The sequence below is a fragment of the Mobula birostris genome, chromosome 22 (genome assembly GCF_030028105.1).
Source record: "Mobula birostris isolate sMobBir1 chromosome 22, sMobBir1.hap1, whole genome shotgun sequence".
Lineage (NCBI taxonomy): Eukaryota > Metazoa > Chordata > Chondrichthyes > Myliobatiformes > Myliobatidae > Mobula > Mobula birostris.
In genome coordinates, this window is record NC_092391.1 from 18,734,198 (window position 1) to 18,753,288 (window position 19,091).

Genomic DNA, 19,091 nt, shown 5'->3' on the forward strand with positions numbered 1-19,091 from the left:
TGGTCACTGTAGGGAATGATCAACCGGCAGAAATGGCTGAGGTATCATGTCAACTGCATCTGTGGAAAGACCCCGAACCAGAGGGATGACTCATTTACTCCTCATACACTCCACAGAACAGGCCCCTCCAGCCCGCAGACCGTGCTGCCCAGTAACCCAACCAATTTGTTGTCGTCCCTCTCCGTGCCTTGTGGCGTATTGGGTGCCAACCTTGCCGTTTCTTTAGCGTTTTTTTTTGTTTCTCGTGAGGCGGAATTGCTAGCTTGACGCTCAACCCAGCACGGATGGACAGCGTGCAAGGAGCCTGCCAGATTCGAACCCCGGGCCACTCTCCTCAGAGTCTGGTACAGATGCCACTACAGCAGGCACAACCCACCAACGTAACCCTCGTCTAATCACAGGCCAATTTACAATGACCAGTTAACTTACTAACCAGAATGTCTTTGGACTTTCCTCTGTTCTTGATACTAAAAGCCAAATCCAGTTTCAAATTTGACAAATTTATGAAGAATATGGGGACCTATATTATAGGAAAACCCATTGAGTGCCACAGTGATCTCCCAGCAAGTGGCATTTATCTATTATGTACAAACTAATTAGCCATATCAGTTATTGTAAAACTACATTTTATTTCTGTGACGACGAAGAATAACTATTCCAAATCAAGTTCCCGTGAACATACCTTTCCGGTAGCTCCATGGGACACAAACTGAGCTTTCTCCTGCTTGGCAATCTTGACCTGACCCCTGGCGATACAGGGTCTAGCCAGCGATGTCCCGAGGAAATATCTATCCTCATACACAGCGCCTGACTGCACCCAAGGCCAGATGAACTCTTCTACAAATTCCTTCCGCAGATCTTCAATAAAAACCTGGAACAAAAGCACAATGGGTATCGTTATGCATGGCTCTCAACACAAAACCAAAGGATTAGATAGTTTTATTTATTCATTTACGGGATGTGGGCGTCGCCAGCTAAACCAGCCCTAGTTGCCCTTGAGAAGGCAGTGATGAACTGCCTTCTTGAACCGCTGCAGTCCCTGAGGTGTAGGGACACCCACTGTGCTGTTAGGGAGGGAATTCATAGACTTTCAATGGCCTAATACATATCCAGCCTTATGAACACATCAATCATGATACAACATTCTCCCCACCCAACATTGTGCAATCATAGTATTTGTAGGAGGCATGTATCTACTTTCTGTCTGTAGTGTATTTTGTGGTGTGTTTAATATGGGAGTCGGTCACATTTTGGGGCGCAGTAGAAGCAAACGTGTACAGTTACGTATTCATGCTTTGTCTTAGTTGTTTAGCCTAGTGAACAGTGTTGAGCCACGGGGAATTACATTTTTTGTTGACCGCTTAAATACGTTAATTAATTGTGCTAACTTCGCTTAAATGCGCTTTGAACGCTAATTGGAAGGTTATTAGAATGCATAGTTATGCTGATTTGAACGCTAAGACTCCGTTTTGTGCGGGGGGAGAATGTTAGCGATTGGGATGCCGTTCTGTTTTGTACGGGAGGGGGTGAGTGGGGAGGTTTGCTGTTTCTCTCGGAATGACTTTCATGTTCTTTCTTTGTTTCGTGGCTATCTGGAGAAGATGAATCTCAGAGCTGTATACGGGTACACGCCTCGATAATAAATGAACCTTTGAAGATCGCAATAACACTAATTTAGCTTGGTTAGTATTTTTTAAATCGCAATAACATCATTGATCTTTGCTGGTTTCATTATAAAGATCGAGTTAGAAATTTGTCACTTGGAAGCATGTCCTACAGTGTCAAGTACCCTGGCTCAGTCTCTCAGCAGTTTTGGTTTGTTTTCAAGTAGCTACTACAGTACTGTAGTTGTTCCTTTTGTAGAATGAAGGAAAAACACACAAACTTTTGAATAACACACAAAATGCTGGAAGAACTCTGCAGAAATAGACAATTGATGTTTCGGGCCTCTAGGTGCTGCAGATAATTTAGTTTGCTGAAAAGTGCCGAAAATAAAATCCGTTGAAATAATGAAGTCAATAAGTGTGACCACAACAAAGCATTCCAAGTTGATCTGCAAGGGTAATTTTCAAACAGAATTTGACATAGACAAACAATGGAAGGTGTAAAGTCAAAGAGGGCAGGTACTGAGGAGTGAAAAGCTGAGAGAGTGAACACTGGAATTTAAAGAAAGATCAAAAAACTGCAGAAGCTGGAAATCTGAGATAAAAACATAAAATGCAGGAAACTCTCAGCAGCTGAGGCTTCATCCATGGAAATAGAAACAGTTAACATTTCAGGTACACGACCCTTCATCAGAACTGATAAACTTGAACTATCAGATGGAGCCAATGAATTACTTTGGATCGAGGGGGCACTGATGGTTGAACCAAGCACCAACCCTCTCCAGCGGCATAAAGGCGGCAGTTTCCTCTGGACCACAAGTATTACAGCACAACACCATCTTACCTTCTTGGCTCCCAAAGACTCAGCCTTCTTTCGAGCGGCTTCAAAATCTTCATCCTGCCCAACGTCAGCCTGTTGGTGATGGAAAAAAGGATTATTAATTTTACTTCAAGCATCGGGACCGCACAAAGTACTTAATCACCATCTCATAACCATAACCTCCCACTTGTATAATGTGTTCCAGTTAATGATGGGAGGCGGAGCGAAGTTAAGATGGCGCTAAACGGCGACTCCTTTACTTGCATCTTCAGAAACAGCTCTATTTCCATCTTTAACATCTTTATTTTTCCCTTTCAGGGTTCTTTTGAAGACCCTGACCTGGAGTTACACGCTGACTTCAGTTCTTTGCCGGAATGGGACCCATTCTCGGGGTTTCATAGCTGGCCATTGTTCGACCCGCCAAAGGTTCGGCCTGAGAGAAGCCTAAGATCTCGGGGCTCTGGAGACAGGGTCAAGGGTCGGTGTCAAAACAGGAGACCCGTGTGTCATCGAGGGAGTCGGGATTTTTGCTGTGGGCCCAAAGACCCAGGATCTTTGCGACCGTCGGTCACAGAACTTGGAAAAAGCCACGTAACAGACTTTCAACATCGTAAACCAGCGAGTTGTTTGTTACACCTCCCCGCTCGCTGGGGAAAAAACAGAGACACCTCCTTCTCCCTTATTAAGGAGAGAGAGGATCTGCGGTATGTCGAATGCCAGGTGTAACGCAACGTCTTTGGGATAACTGCAAGTCTGTGTCTTTGCTGTGGGCTTGCTCACCTGGGTGACCAGGTGGCAGTGCCAATGCTTTTTTTTGCTGGTGGGGGGAGGGGGGAGTGTTGCTCGCTGCCGCTTACCCACGGGAGGGAGAGGTGCTGGGAGGGGGGACTTTGAGGTTCTAACGTTTATCTGTCTCTTTCAATATTTTTATTAATTTCTACATAAATACAGAGCACAAGAACTATATGCCAAAAAAAACCCAATACATTTTAATCACACTTGCAATCTCATTACTCTATATTCATGTAAATTAAGTTAAATCATAATATTGAAATATGATTTTTATTATTAAACAGAAAAAAATCTAAACCCACCACCAAGATCCAAGCTGCTTGGTAAAGAAAGAAAGAAAGAAGGAAAAAAAAATCCTTATCATATAGCGAAATATGTTATCAGCCAACATCTGTACTTTAACAGCAAATCAAAGAATTTGAAAATAGTTCAAAAATGGTCCCCACAATGTGTGAAAGTCTTGGCTAGAGTCAGAAATTGAACAACAGATCTTTGCTAAATTTAAACATGACATAACATCACGTAACCATTGAGTGTGAGTAGGCAGAACGACATCCTTCCATTTAAACAAGAGCGTGCTCCTAGCTATAAGAGAAATAAAAGCCAAAATGTGTGAATCCCAAGTCTCACGTTTATCTGTCATTCATTCCTTGGGGCACTTCTCTGTTTTCCTGAATGTTTGTAAAGAAAAGGCATTTCAGGATGTACATTGTATACATTTCTCTGACATTAAATTGGACCTTTGAAACTTTGAAGAATCCAACGTGCCTTCCTAGAGTCACAGAACCCTACAGCACTGAAACAGGCCCCTCAGTCCATGTGGAACTGATCTCCTCCCTAGTCCCATCAATCTGTACCCAGATCTTATCCCTCCATACCCCTCCCATTCATATACCCATCGCAACTTCTCTTAAACGTTACATGTGAACCCTTATCTAGCACTTCTGCTGGCAGCTCATTCCAGTCTTACACCATCCTGTGTATGAAAGAGTTTCACCACTTCATCTGCCACCTTCAGGGATCCTTGGATTTGAAGTCCAAGCTTCATCCCTTCCTCAATATTCCCTAGGTTAGTGTGTGCCCAAACTGGTGTTAATGTTCTGAACAATTCTCTCTGTCCCATGGTAATTTTGAGCCGAGACCATCAGTGATTAATGAACTAGTTACAATAATTATGGACTTTTTTTAGATAAAGGATGAGGAATGTTGCTTATTTATGTGCACTTATTGTTTTACTATTAATAGAAGTATGATAGAGACCAATGGAAATAAATAGGAGTATTTTAGAAAATCTGTTAGAAATTAATAATAATCTTTCAAAAAGACAATTGAAAAATACAGTAATTTCTAAATACTATTGTTACTGTAGCCATTTACAATCCAAATATTGGCGTGCACACCAGGTCAGAGAGAATTTCGAACTGTTTCAGCTAACGACACGTGTTCCTGCTGGCGCCACGCTGGCGTGAGGTGCTTCCTGTGAAGACATCTCACCGCTCCCAGGTTGTACAGAACTACTCGCTGCTTCATTTGGCAGGAAAGATAATAGTTACGGATTTTTTTTATTATGGTGGGATTGAAAGGATCGAGGGGCGGTGCTAACACTTGTGCAGGAGCCTCCTTGGCCACACATTCCATAGGTGTGGCTCCCCTGGCCTAGGGTCTGATTGTATGCTTGGGAAACACTCCCCATTCTGTTCCTTAAAGCCACGCAATACCTTTCAGCACTGTGGACCTACACTCCAAGATCCCGTTGTTCTACACTACTCAGTAGCTGTGTGATCACTCATGGTGTTCTCCTGAGGGATTGTCTATCGGTGGGTCCTCCGGTGACTGTAGGGATTGATCTGGGGATCCACATAACCGGGATGTTTGGGTGGATTCCTTTCACGGAGAATGCTGATGCATGACATGGGGAGGCCGATGCCCAGGTAGCCAGCGCACAGTGCTTGACAGATCAGGTCAGGGTCAAGGCCACAGAGGACCCTACATTGCTGCTGCCTTCACTGCCATTGTGATGTGTCATCGTCTTCCACCAGTCCCACCACTTAGTTGGACTGTTCACTGACTGCAAACCTCTCCCTTAACCTGACCGCCATGGGTGATCCTACCAGGAGTTAAATGCCAGATTGCTAAACTCCCAACGGCATCGCTTTCAGGGTCTCAGGAACTCAAATAGCCTCTCCACCTCAGTAATTTTCCACTGACTGTCCATTCCCCAGTCCTGACCTGCAGCTTCATTTTTGTTTTTTTTTTGTATTTGTACAGTGTGTTGTCTTTCGCACGTCTGTCTGTCTGTCTGTCTCGGTTGTGTGCAGTTTTTTATTGCTTCTCAGTTTCTTTATATTTACTGTGAATGCCCGCAAGAAAATGAATCTCAGGCTTGTACGGTGACATACATGTACTTGGATGATAAATTTACCTTAAATTTTAATGCACCTTCATAAATGTATTAGTTCAATCCGTGCTGTCTTTCAGATGAACATTAAATAGTCTCTGCAGGTCGTCACAACAGAACTGTGAGAGCAGGGGAGTTGTCCCCAGTGTTCTGGCTGATATTTATGTCTCACTCAACAGCAGTAAACATATTCACACTGCCATTTGGCAGCACTGCTGTGCTGAAACTGCCTGCTGCATACCAGTGCCAAACACTTCAACTGTCGTCCACTTTGCATTTCATGAAAGAGACATGACAGGTGTTAAAGAAATGTAACTTTCTCTTTCTGAAGCAATATTGAGAAATGTAAGGTAAATAAAGACCATAGCCCATCAGATATAGGAGCAGAATTAGGCCATTTGGCCCATCGAGTCTGGTCTGCTCCACCATTTCATCATGGATGATCCATTTTCCCTATCAGCCCCAATCTCCTGCCTTCCCCCCAAATCCCTTAATGTCCTGACCAATCAAGAATCTATCAACCTCTAAATATACATAAAGACTTGGCCTCCACAAGTAATTAACCTGGAACGAAACTAAATTTATTTCAAATATTCATTAACTTTAAGAAGCATAATTTCCCTGCTCCATCATCTTGCCTCAATTTCACAAACTTTTCTGAAATAAGGGGTAAAATTAACAGCCGGGCCAAATCTTTCCCCATTTCCATTAAACTCGCCAGGTGGGTATTTTTTCCTCTCTGTTGCAATTTCTCATTCTCAGAAACAATTTTAAGAATGGATAGAAATTCTGGATTTGGCACTTAAAATCTGAAAATCCATTCTGCAATGTTTTTACCCAAGGAGCAACAAATGTGCCACGTTAGTCACACAGAGCCTGTGTACACTGAACCTGCAGAAGGACGTTTGTCCACCAGAGGGCACGCTGGCTTCACAGAGCATTCAATGTAAAAGGATCTCAGAATCAGCCTCAGTAATCCCATTGAATGATATATCCGTCTTATTGACTGGCAGATACGATTTTAAACACTTCTTGTAGAAGATATAAAGTTCACACAGCCTGACAAGTCCCACAAGAAACTTCCCTGTACTTACTGAGTACCAGCAAGCCGGGTGTAATTATCTCTCCCCGCTTGCTGCCCGATCGATGTGCTTTAAAGGGGAATTGCAACGGGGGGGTCTCCCTGCCTGTTGTAGAGGAGGTGTGGGTTGAAAGGAAATGATCTTTGGATCAAGTGCGGCAACAAAACCAGCCAGGAATTCACTTGTGCTCTCAGGGGCTCGTTAATTGACACCGCACAATACACTCTTGATCAGTTTTGCATGAAGTAATCAACCGCCTGCTGCTTCGTGCATGAGTGTTACTGGGCAGCAGGCCCAACCCCCCCCCAGGGCAGAGCTGGTGTAGACATACCAGTGAGGCCCTGGGCACGGCGGATTCTGGAACCCCAGAGCTGGTAACACACGCAAATCGCTGGAGGAGCAACAATGATGTTTTGGGCTGAGAATCTTCAAAAGGAATGGACAGGAAGGGGACAGAAGCCGGAATTGGGTGGGGGGAGGGGGGAGGAGTACAAGCTGGCAGGTAATATCCGATAGGTGAAAGGGGAAGGTGGGAGTGGGGATGGGGATGGGATAAGAAGCTGGGTGGTGATAGGTGGAAGAGGTAAAGGGCTGAAGAAGAATGAGTCTGATAGGAGAGCAGAGTGTGTGACGGGGCAAGAGGCTGATGAAGGTGTTTTACACTTAACCTCACAGAAACATAGAAAACCTACAGTACAATACAGGCCCTTCGGCCCACAAGGTTGTGCCGAACCTTAGAAATTACTAGGCTTACCCACAGCTCGCTATTTTTCTAAGCTCCGTGTAGCTATCTAAAAGTCTCTTAAAAGACCCTGTCGTATCCGCCACCACCACCGTTGCCGGCAGCCCATTCCACGCACACCACTCTCTGAGTAAAAAACTTACCCCTGACATCGTGGGCCAGTGAGTTAGACCAAAGAAAAGGGAAGAGAAATCGTAAAGTGGGTATTGTGGATGCAGCTGCTGTTACGTCCTGGAGAGTCTGTTTTGCTTGCCGGCAGCCAGGGCACCTAGCAAAGGACTGTCGGACCAGGTATAAGACAGTGAAGGAGTTGATATGCTACAGCTGTGGCCTATCGGGACATGGCTGGTGACAGTGTCCAAAAGGGAGGGGGAAAACCCAGGCGAAGGTCACGGCAGACACCCAGTCACTCACCCCATTAGCAACCAGTCTGACTGTCGATCAGATCAAAGAGTTAGTAATGGCGCCTCTTAGGGCAGAAAAAGATGTGGCAGCGGGCTCCACTGTCAGCTCTGGTGACCCGCGGGTGTACACAACGGCATTGTTAGGGGGATGGCAATGCAATATGTTAGTGGACACAGGGGCATCAGTATCGATAACAGACTTACCCTTACCAGCAACTGGACAGGCCAGTTATATCAGGGGTGTAGGAGGGAAAACAGTAAAAGCAGAAAGAAGCGAGAAGCAAATACTAGAAATTGGGGGAGTGCAGCTTCCAGTGCATTTCTGAGTACGTTCAAATAATGAGGGCACGATCCTTGGAATAGACATCCTAAGGACAGCAGGAGCTGTTATAGATTCGGGAAAGGGAGAAATAATATGGACGAGTCAGGGGCAGCGAATGCATACAACCAACAGAATACACAACCTGCCTAGCATAGTCACAGCTGCCCCGATCATCAGAGACTGCATCCCGGATGGGGTCTATGGGTTACCTTGTCAGCAGTTCCCAGCAGTGTGGGCTACACACAAGCAAGATTATGGTCAAGTAAAGATAGGCCCAGTTAAAATAGAGGAGGGTCTGTATAAACCCCCTAAGCAGGACCCTATATAAACTGACACACTGACCGCTGTTCAGGGTATAGCGAAGGAACAAAAACACCAGGGGATACTCAGAGAGGCTGCGGCCACTCCAGAACATAAAGTTTTCCCAGTTCCTCCGAGGGCAGACATTACTGTGAATCATAGAAACATAGAGAATAAGGAAGCAGAGGAACAAAAGGCAATTGAAATTGCAAATGTGCAGGAGGAAACGACAGAAGCCAGTTTAGTAAAATTAAATGAAGAGGTAGCGGCAGAAGAGAAGGAAAAATGGAGGCGAAAAGCAGCAAAGGAGAGACCAGGTGGGTGCTGGACACACGGGGAGGAAAGAGTCGTGGTGGCCCCACCCTGTAGTAGACAGATACTACTGAAGTTATATCATGGGGTGATGCATGAGGGAAGGCAGAGCATGATCACAACCCTCCGGCAGGACTGGTGGGGGCCAGGGATGGGTGGGGATGTTGAGAAATTCTGCCGCCGTTGTATCATTTGTGCCCAGCATAACCCTGGTAAGGGCAGAAAGCTACAGCTGGCAAATCAGCCTCGGCCGAGGGGACCCTGGGAAAACATCCAGATAGACTTCACAGGGCCCCTGCTAAAAAGCCGGGGGAAAAGCTACTGTCTGGTAATTATGGATCACTTCATTCAGTGGGTAGAGGCTTTCCCAACAAGGGACTGCACCGCCCGCACTGCTGCATGGATCCTAGTTCAGGAAACCCTCCCAAGGTGGGGAACCCCAGTTCAGGTGGATTCAGATCAGGGAGCACATTTCACGGGGAATATGATGAAGGAAATTTGCCGACTGCTTGGGATTCGACAGCGGTTCCACGTACCCTACCACCCCCAGAGTTCAGGGATGGTAGAAAGGATGAACCGAACAATCAAGAATGCGTTAGCCAAATCTATAGCTGAGACAGGAAAGACATGGGTTGATGTATTACCAGGAATCCTGATGAGATTGCGTGCAACCCCGAACTGCACATTGGGTCTCAGCCCCTACGAATTATTGATGGGGCGAGTAATGCGACTCCCCTATGGGGTAATTACGGGTTGTGGGGAGCCTGGGGCTTACAGGGATAGAATGACCCAATATGTGAAAGACCTTTGTAACCAACTTAAAGTGTTAAAGGACCGAGCGAAACAACAACAGCGAATCGCTGATCGGAGAGAGCCAGGGTCCTTCCACAGCCCGGTGACCAAGTCATGGTGAGGGTGCTGCCAGAGAGGCCGGGGTTTGCCCCCAAGTGGATAGGACCACAGACGCTACTCTTAACCAATGATACGTGTGTCTGTGTGCAGACTCGGCGAGGCAGCCAGTGGAAACACTGGACTCAGGTTAAAGCATACAACTCACCCTCGTGTTGCTCCCACAGACAGAGCAGGGGACCAAATGTACCCAGTAACCATGTAATTACAGAGAACCTAAGAGAGGAACACCAGCCGGCCATGCCAGACCTGACCACAGCTGATGAAAACACACCCGGAGAAAACGCAAAGGCAGAAAATGCCAAGAACATGGCAGAAGACACTGAGAACGTGTTGGAAAACCATGAATAGCCTGCTAAAGTGTGATGATGATAGACTGGAGAATAAAGATGAGGAGTAGATTATAACAAGAGCTACACCTGCCCCTACACCTCCTCCATCACTACCATTCAGGGCCCCAAACAGTCCTTCCAGGTGAGGCAACACTTGACCTGTGAGTCTGTTAGGGTCACATACGGTGTCCGTGTGGCCTCCTGTGTAATTAGTGAGACCCGACATAGATTGGGAGACCACTTCACCAAGCACCTACGTTCCATCCACCAGAACATGCGGGATCTCCCAGTGGCCACTCCCATTGTAATTCCACTTCCCAATTCCATCCCGGTATGTCCATCCCTGGCCTCCTCTACCGTCACCATGAGGGCACAGTCAGGTTGGAGGAACACCACCTAATATTCCGTCTAGGTAGCCTCCAGCCTGATGGCATGAACATTGATTTCTTGAACTTCTGGTAATCCGCGCCCCCCCCCCCCCCCACCATTGCCCATCCCCTTTTCCTTCCCTCACCTTACCTCCTTGCCTGCCCACTGCTTCTCTCAGGGTGCTCCTCCCCCCCACTTTCTTTCTTCTACTGCCTTCAGTCCTCTCCTATCAGATTCCCTTCTCCAGCCCTGTATCCCTTTCACCAATCAACTTCCCAGCTCTTCACTTCACCCCTCCCCTCCTATCACCTCGTGTTTCTCCCTCCTCTCCCGGCACCTTTTACATCTCCTCCTCAGCTTTTTCCCTCCAGTCCTGCTGTAGGGTCTCAGCCCGAAACGTCGACTGCACTCTTTTCCTAGATGCTGCCTGGCCTGCTGAGTTCCTCCAGCACTTTGTGTGTGTGTGTGTGTGTGTGTGTGTGTGTGTGTGTGTGTGTGTGTGTGTGTTGCTTGGATTTCCAGTGTCTGCAGACTTTCTCCTGTTTGTGATCAATTCTCCGTTTGACAGAAGAGCAAATCAAGCTGCATCTTCTTTATCACTATTCATTTGTATCACAACCTCGGTTCATATCACTGCTTCCAGCCACCATTGTACCGGCACAACGATGCCAGCTGCTGATCAAATTGCCTCAGTCGACACTCACTACAACTGAATCGGAACTTTTACTTAACGGTGCAGTTTAATTTCCGTTCCAGTCCTTTGTATGGTTTGAAATAAAATGGAAAATTACAAAGAAGCATCATTTATAATTCGGTGCATTACCATTGTTTCTTTTGTGCTTTCAAAGTCTAAGTGGGATGCTGTGGGATGGTGTGGATATCTAACATATTAATGCACTGTCAATGGACACAATCCAGAAGCCGAGACTAATAACCCAGTTATGACAATTGGCATTCTATAATGTAGATCGGAGAATTTAAATTCAGTTAATTACATTTCAAGGATAAGCTATTATGATTAGCATCAGCCATGAATCCAGTGTATTGTTGTAATAATCCATTCTGTTTGATAAGCACGATGAGGGTAAAGAATTCAGCTCCATTTACTCGATAAGGCTTGCAAAGTCACAGAAGTAACAGCTCCGTGGGAGCCGAGAGAAAGTGGAATATTAAACCCATCGGCAGGAAGTGAAGGACTGATGAACGTCTGGGAGGCTCACAGAATATAGAATGCCACAGCACAGTGTAGGCCCTTCAGCCCACAATGTTGTGCTAACCCTATAACCCACTCTGAAATCAAATCTGGCCCTTCCCTCCTACATAGCCCTCCGTTTTTTTTATCAAAGTTCAAGGGAAGTATCTTATCAAAGTACATATCTGTCAGCATACGCAACCCTAAATTCATCTTCTTGCAGGCATTCATTGTAGATCAAAGCCTGGTAAGTCCCCTCTGCACACCTGTTTATGTTTTGGACGTACAGAGTCACTTAGCTGGACTGAAATCTGAAGTCTTTGGAATGGTACAAAATGGCCATTTGGTTGATAATTGTAAACGTCAGGCAGGCAGAGGAAAGGGTGCCCAATGGAATTCCCTACAGGGATGAGTAGTGAGGAAGCAAGGAATGCATGATGGAAGGCGGGACACCAAGAATAAAGCCCTGTCCAACATGGTTGGGGTGGCAAAGGGGATCCTTTCCTGGCTGCGCATGAAACAGAAGGGCAGAGGGTGAAAACAGAATTGTAAGCAAGTCGGGCCACAGCCAGTGTCGGCCATAAAGCTCTGGCCACCACACTGCGGGAAGATTAAACTCCAATAATCATCATCCTCTGTACTTCAGACCGGCAAATAATCGCATAATACTCCTATTAATGTACCACACATACTTTTAGTTCACTCCCCACACGCCCCCCAGTTGTTTCACAGCAGTTCAATAAAGTTCCCACTGACCAGTTGTTTAAAGGGGGCAAGGGTAGCAACATAGGAGTGCGCAAATGGGTAAGCAAGTTCAGGGGAGACTGACGGATATGCTTTGTTGTGAGGAAGGATTGGTTCAGCTGTGTAATTAGTAACGAGAGAGGGTCTACACTCAGTAGCCACCCAACAACCAACAAACAACCGATTTGAAAGAAGTCTTAAACTGATCTTGGGAAGCATTCTGTTTCGTGACATCAGGGAATGGTACAACTGTTTCTCCCTTCAGATTTCTGAATAGTCCCATGAGCAGTATCTCACTTTCAGCTTTCTCTCCAAGTCTCGTTTACAGCTGTGCGGACCAATGATTACTCTGAACAGGAAATTTTTACATGGCCTGAAAACCGCATGGCACTTTAAAAGTATTTTTTATAATCTGCATACTATGAATACAAGACCATAAGACCATAAGATATAGGAGCAGAAGTAGGCTATTCGGCCCATCGAGTCTGCTCTGCCATTCAACCATGGGCTGATCCAATTCTTCTAGTCATCCCCACTCCCCTGCCTTCTCCCCATACCCTTTGATGCCCTGGCGAATCAAGAACCTATCTATCTCTGCCTTTAATACACCCAATAGCTTGGTCTCCACAGCTGCTCATGGCAACAAATTCCACAGATCTACCACCCTCTGACTAGAGTAATTTCTCCGCATCTCTGTTCTAAATAGACGTCCTTCAATCCTGAAGTCGTGCCCTCTTGCCCTAGAGTCCCCTACCATGGGAAATAACTTTGCCATATCTAATCTGTTCAGTTCTTTTAACATTCAGAATGTTTCTATGAGATCCCCCCCCCGCCCCCCTCATTCTCCTGAACTCCAGGGAATACAGCCCAAGAGCTGCCAAACATTCCTTATATGGTAACCCTTTCATTCCTGGAATCATTCTTGTGAATCTTCTCTGAACCCTCTTCAATATCAGTATATCCTTTCTAAAATAAGGATCCCAAAACTGCACACAATATTCCAAGTGGGGTCTCACATCCCTGCTCTTATATTTTATACCTCTAGAAATGAATGCCAACATTGCATTTGCTTTCTTCACAACCGACTCAACCTGGAGGTTAACCTTTAGGGTATCTTGCCCAAGGACTTCCAAGTCTCTTTGCATCTCTGCATTTTGAATTCTTTCCCCATCTAAATAATAGTCTGCCTGTTTATTTCCTCCACCAAAGTGGATGACCATACAGTTTCCAACATTGTATTTCATTTGCCACTTCTTTGCCCATTCCCTTATACTATCTAAGTCTCCCTGCAGGCTTTCTGTTTCCTCAGAACGACCCACTCCTCCACCTATCTTTGTATCATTAGCAAATTTAGCCACAAATCCATTAATACCATAGTCCAAATCATTGACATACATCGTAAAAAGCAGCAGTCCCGACACTGATCCCTGTGGAACTCCACTGGTAACCAGCAGCCAGACAAAATAGGATCCCTTTATCCCCACTCTGTTTTCTGCCGATCAGCCAATGCTCCACCCAAGCTGGTAACTTCCCTGTAATTCCATGGGCTCTTATCTTGCTAAGCAGCCTCCTGTGTGGACACTTGTCAAAGGCCTTCTGAAAATCCAAGTACACCACATCCACTGCATCTCCTTTGTCTATCCTGCTTGTAATTTCCTTAAAGAATTGCAGTAGGTTGTCAGGCAGGATTTTCCTTTCAGGAAACCATGCTGGCTTTGGCCTATCTTGTCATGTGCCTCCAGGTTCTCCGTAATCTCATCTCTAACAATTGATTCCAACAACTTCCCAACCACTGATGTCAGGCTAACAGGTCTATAGTTTCCTTTCTGCCTCCCACCCTTCTTAAATCACAGAGTAAGATTTGCAATTTTCCAGTCATCCAGTACAATGCCAGAATCTATCAATTCTTCAAAAATCATCATTAATGCCTCCACAATCTCTCCAGCTACTTCCTTCAGAACCCGAGGATGCATTCCATCAGGTCCAGGAGATTTATCCACCCTCAGACCATTAAGCTTCCTGAGCACCTTCTCAGTTGTAATTTCACTCCACAAACTTCACTTCCCTGACACTCTTGAAAGGCTGGTATACTGCAGACATCTTCCATTGTGAAGACTGATGCAAAATAGCATTCAGTTCCTCTGCCATCTCTGCATCTCTCATTACAATATCTCCAACGTCATTTTGTATTGGTCCCATATCTACCCTCGACTCTCTTTTACCCTTTATATACTTAAAAAAGCTTTTAGTATCTTCTTTGATATTAGTCACCAGCTTCCTTCCATAATTCATTTTTTCCTTCCTAATGACCTTCTTAGTTTCCTTCTGCAAGTTTTTAGAAGCTTCCCAACTCTCTATCTTCCCACTAGCTTTGGCTTCTTTGTATGCGCTCTCTTTTGCTTTTACTTTGGCTCTGACTTCACTTGTCAGCCACGGTAGTGTCCTTCTTCCCTTTGAAAATTTCTTCTTATTTGGAATATATCTGTCTTGCACTTCCCTCATTTTTCATAGAAACTCCAGCCATTGCTGCTCTGCTGTCCTTCCTGCAAATGTCCCTTTCCAGTCAACCTTGGCCAGTTCCCCTCTCATGCCATTGTCATTTCCTTTATTCCACTGAAATACCCACATATTGGACTTTATTCTTTCCCTCTCAAATTTCAATGTGAGCTCAACCATATTGTGATCACTGTTCCCTAAGTTAACCTTAAGCTCTCTTATCACCTCCAGATCATTGCACAACACCCAATCCAGCACAGCCGATCCCCTCGTGGGCTCAACAACAAGCTGTTCTAAAAAGCCATCCCTTAGACATTCTACAAATTCTCTCTTGAGGTCTAGTATTGACCTGGTTTTCCCAATCCACTTTCATGTTAAAATTCCCAACAATAATCATGATATTGCCCTTCTGACATGCCTTTTCTATCTCCTACTGTAATTTGTAATCCACATCCCAGCTGCTGTTTGGAGGCCTGTTGACAACTGCCATTACGGTCTTTTTACCCTTGTCATTTCTTAACTCAAACCATAGAGACTCTATACTTTCCAATCCTATGTCATCTTTTTCTACTGATTTAATATTATTTCTTATACATGGAGCCACACCACCCCCTCTGCCTCCTAACCTATCTTCCCGATACACCGTATATCCTTGGATGTTCAGCTCCCAATGGCAGCCATCTTTTAGCCAAGATTCAGAGATGGCCACAACGTCATATTTGCCAATCTGTAGCTGAATTTCAAGATTGTCCATTTTAATTCCTTATGCTGCGTGCATTCAAATATAACATTTTCAGTCCAGTATTTTGTTGCTTTCTGTTTTAACTGCAGCACGTCTCTATTGCCCTGTAACTCATGCCACTGATTGTGATTAAGCCTCATCTCCTGCTCTGTTGCACGCTATCTTTGATTTATTTCTGTTTTCGTCTTCCTCAACCCTATCACCCCGGTTCCCATGCCCCTGCCAAATTAGTTTAAATCCTCCTTAACAGCTCTATTAAATGTGCCCGCTAGGATATTGGACCCCTTTGGGTTCAGATGTAACCCGTCCATTTTGTACAGGTCATACCTCCCCAGAAGAGGCCCCAATGATCCAGGAACCTGAAGCCCTTCCCCCTACACCAGTCTCTCAGCCACGCATTAATACGCCTGATTATGCTATTCTTGCACTTGCTAGCACGTGGCACTGGCAGCAATTCTGAGATTACTGCCCTAGAGGTCCTGCTTTTCAGATTCCTACCCAACTACCTGAATTCTCTCTTCAGGACCTCCTCCCTTTTTCTACCCATGTCATTGGTACCAACGTGTACCAAGATTTCTGGCCGATCACCCTCTCCCTTCAGAATATTCTGCACCCAATCCGAGACATCCTGTACCCTGGCACCTGGGAGACAACACACCATGCGCTTATCTCTATCAGGCTGACAGAACCTCCTGTCTGTTCCCGGCACTGTGGAATCGCCTATGACTACTGCATCCCTCACCTTCTTCTCTCCCTTCTGCACCACGGAACCAGGCCCAGTGCCAGAGACCTGATCGTCATGGTCGTCCTCTGTCAGGTCATCCCCCTCAACCGCATCCAAAACAAGATAACGATTACTGAGGGGGATAGCCACAGGGGTGCTCTGTACTATCTGACCTCTTCCCTTCACTTCCCTGACTGTCACCCACTTATCTAACTCCTGCAGCCTCGGAGTGACTAACTCCCTGTAGCTCCTCTCTATCTTCTGTTTAGAATATTTAGAATGAAAATTGAAAAATCACATACTTTTGATTTTATTAAATGAAGGCTATAATGAAACACAGTACAAAGAAAATCTTTCACATTTCATAAACTTTTTCCATATCTGTCTTTATTCCAGCTGCATGGCAAAGAAGGCTATGTGCCTGGGAGCATTTCAGTTACTGCACACCCGCTCAGCTTAGAGGGAACAGTTCTCCCTATTAGACCATAACACCCATAAGACATAGGAGCAGAATTAGGCCATTGAGTCTGCTCTGCCACTCAATCATGGCTGATCCTTTTTTCCCTCCTCAGCCCCACTTCCTGACAGTCTGACTGCACGTTATCTTTGCTTTTTTACCATCCGTCCTATCCAGAGTCCCTTCACTCCAGTTCCCACCCCCCTGACAAATTAGTTTAAACCCTCCACAACAGCTCTAACAAACCTGCCCGCAAGAATATTGGTCTCTCTTAGGTTCAGGTGCAACCTGTCACTCTTGTACAGGTCATACCTCCCCTGGAAACGACCCAAGAACCTGAAGCCCTGCCCCCTGCACCAGCTTCTCAGCCACACATTTATCTGCCATATCATCCTGTTTCTACCCTTACTGATGCGTGGCACAGGCAGCAATCCAGAAATTACTACCCCAGAGGTCCAGCTTCTCAGCTTTCTACCTAGCTCTCTAAATTCTCTCTTCAGGGCCTCTTTGCTTTGCCTTCCTATGTCAATTGGTACCAATAGGTACAAAGACATCTAGCTGCTCTCCCCACCCCTTCAAAATGTTGTGGACGTGATCTGAGAAGTCCCTGACCATGGCACCTGGGAGGTAACCTATCATCCGGGTGTCCCATTCACATCCACAGAATCTCCTGTCTGTTCCCCTGACTACTGAATCCCCTATCACTACCAATCCCTCCTTCTCCCTCTTTCCCACCTGCACCAAGGACCCATGCTCAGTGCCAGTAGCCCAGTCTTCATGGTATTCCCCTGGGAGATCATCCCCCACAACAGTATCCAAAACGGTGTACTTATTATTGAGGGGAATGGACACAGGGGTGCTCTGCACTAACTGCCTATTCACATTTCCATTTCACCTCCTGCAACTTAGGGATGACTACTTCCCTGAAACTCTGATCGATGATCTCCTCACTCTCCCGTACAAGCCGAAGGTCATCCAGCCTCTGCTTCAAGGAGCTGCAGCTGGATGCACTTCACACAGATGTAGTTCCCTGGGAGACTCTGGGTCTCCCAGAACTCCAACATCCAGCATGAAGAACACACAATGGTTATTTACTACACTAGATACAACAAGAGGGAAAAAAGAGACCCTTAATAGAATCTTGCCCAGAGCCTACGCCTCTTTCAAGCCGTAACCTCCTTTCAGTCAAAGCCTGACACTCCTACTCTCACCACTGGCCTACTCCCAACAATGGACGCCCCGCTTGTCCTTTCTGTACTTTTATTTAATTCACTGTTCCCCGCTCCCACCGCTGATTGGGCCGTCAGAATGAGCCCGAACACCCGCGATAACCCTTTTACACTATTCATTTTATTTCTCATAGTAACTTAAGAGTAATATTTTATCTCTTGCAGTGCCGCAAAACAACAAACCTCAAGTCATAGTTCAGTGATAACAACCCCGATTCTGATTCTAATGACCCCATTAATAACTCTTTGCTCAACAACATTTGCTTCGCAAGAAGCCAAGTGTTCATTCATTGCAGGAAAGCAGCTGGTCAGGGCAAGACTTAACAAAAGTTTGATTTTAAAAAAGTCTACGACGGAAAGCAAATCCTTTCCCAGCAGATAGTATCACAGAAGCTAAAGATTATCCTGTTCTAATTCGAGCTCTCCTTCAAAGCTTCAGCTTGAGTTGGTATTTCACTCGAGCTCTCCTGGCAACACTGAATGGAACTCCAGCTGAACCACTGCATCGACAGGTTCTGGAGGAAGAAGGAAAAGCCAACGAGGGTCAAAGCAGAATGTTCATATGATAGGTGACGAAGTGGGCAAAATGAGATGAGTTGTTGACTGCTGCTTTGTGAGTCTTTACACAGCATAGAAAGTCCTGACTCGTGCCTCGGTGTTAACCTCAGGGGATTTAAAAGCTGTTGGATCCCAATGCTTGTGCAACCCCCAGAGGTAGTTTAGAAGTCAAGAATGAGGCTTAGAAATGGCCGCTAACGATCAGTTTATTAAACATTACAAAAGCAAAGAAGAATGGTGAGAGAAAACAAAGAGAAGGACATAAAGAAAATAACAGAAATTCTGTTGCAACAATTAACCAATAAGATAGCCAAATTCAAGCAACATGGTGCCTGTCACTGAAATCAATAAGTTTTCGGAAAAATACAGAGGCAACTGTATCTACTGGAAACTCAATGAATGATTCCATGTATATAGGTGAATATATAAAAATGCAAACAGCAGAGAGTTAAAACTACAAGAAAGATAATAATTCTATACCCCAATCCAACAAAGCCGACTCTCCTTTTCAGCATTTACGCCATGCTTCTTTAATCAGAAAACCACCAAGGGAACGTACAAGA

At 45.4% G+C, this 19,091-nt stretch overlaps 1 protein-coding gene across 1 annotated transcript in view; it reads right to left on the bottom strand.

Moving 5' to 3' along the window:
- ass1 (argininosuccinate synthase 1) overlaps positions 1-19,091 on the bottom strand; it is a 189,098-nt gene that overhangs the window by 154,099 nt on the left and 15,908 nt on the right. Inside the window, exons 3-4 of the mRNA XM_072240198.1 lie at positions 2,449-2,517; positions 683-871 (exon numbers count right to left, since the gene is read on the bottom strand). Of these exons, the coding sequence (XP_072096299.1) occupies positions 683-871; positions 2,449-2,517 (258 nt within the window). The remainder of the gene's footprint in view (positions 1-682; positions 872-2,448; positions 2,518-19,091) is intronic.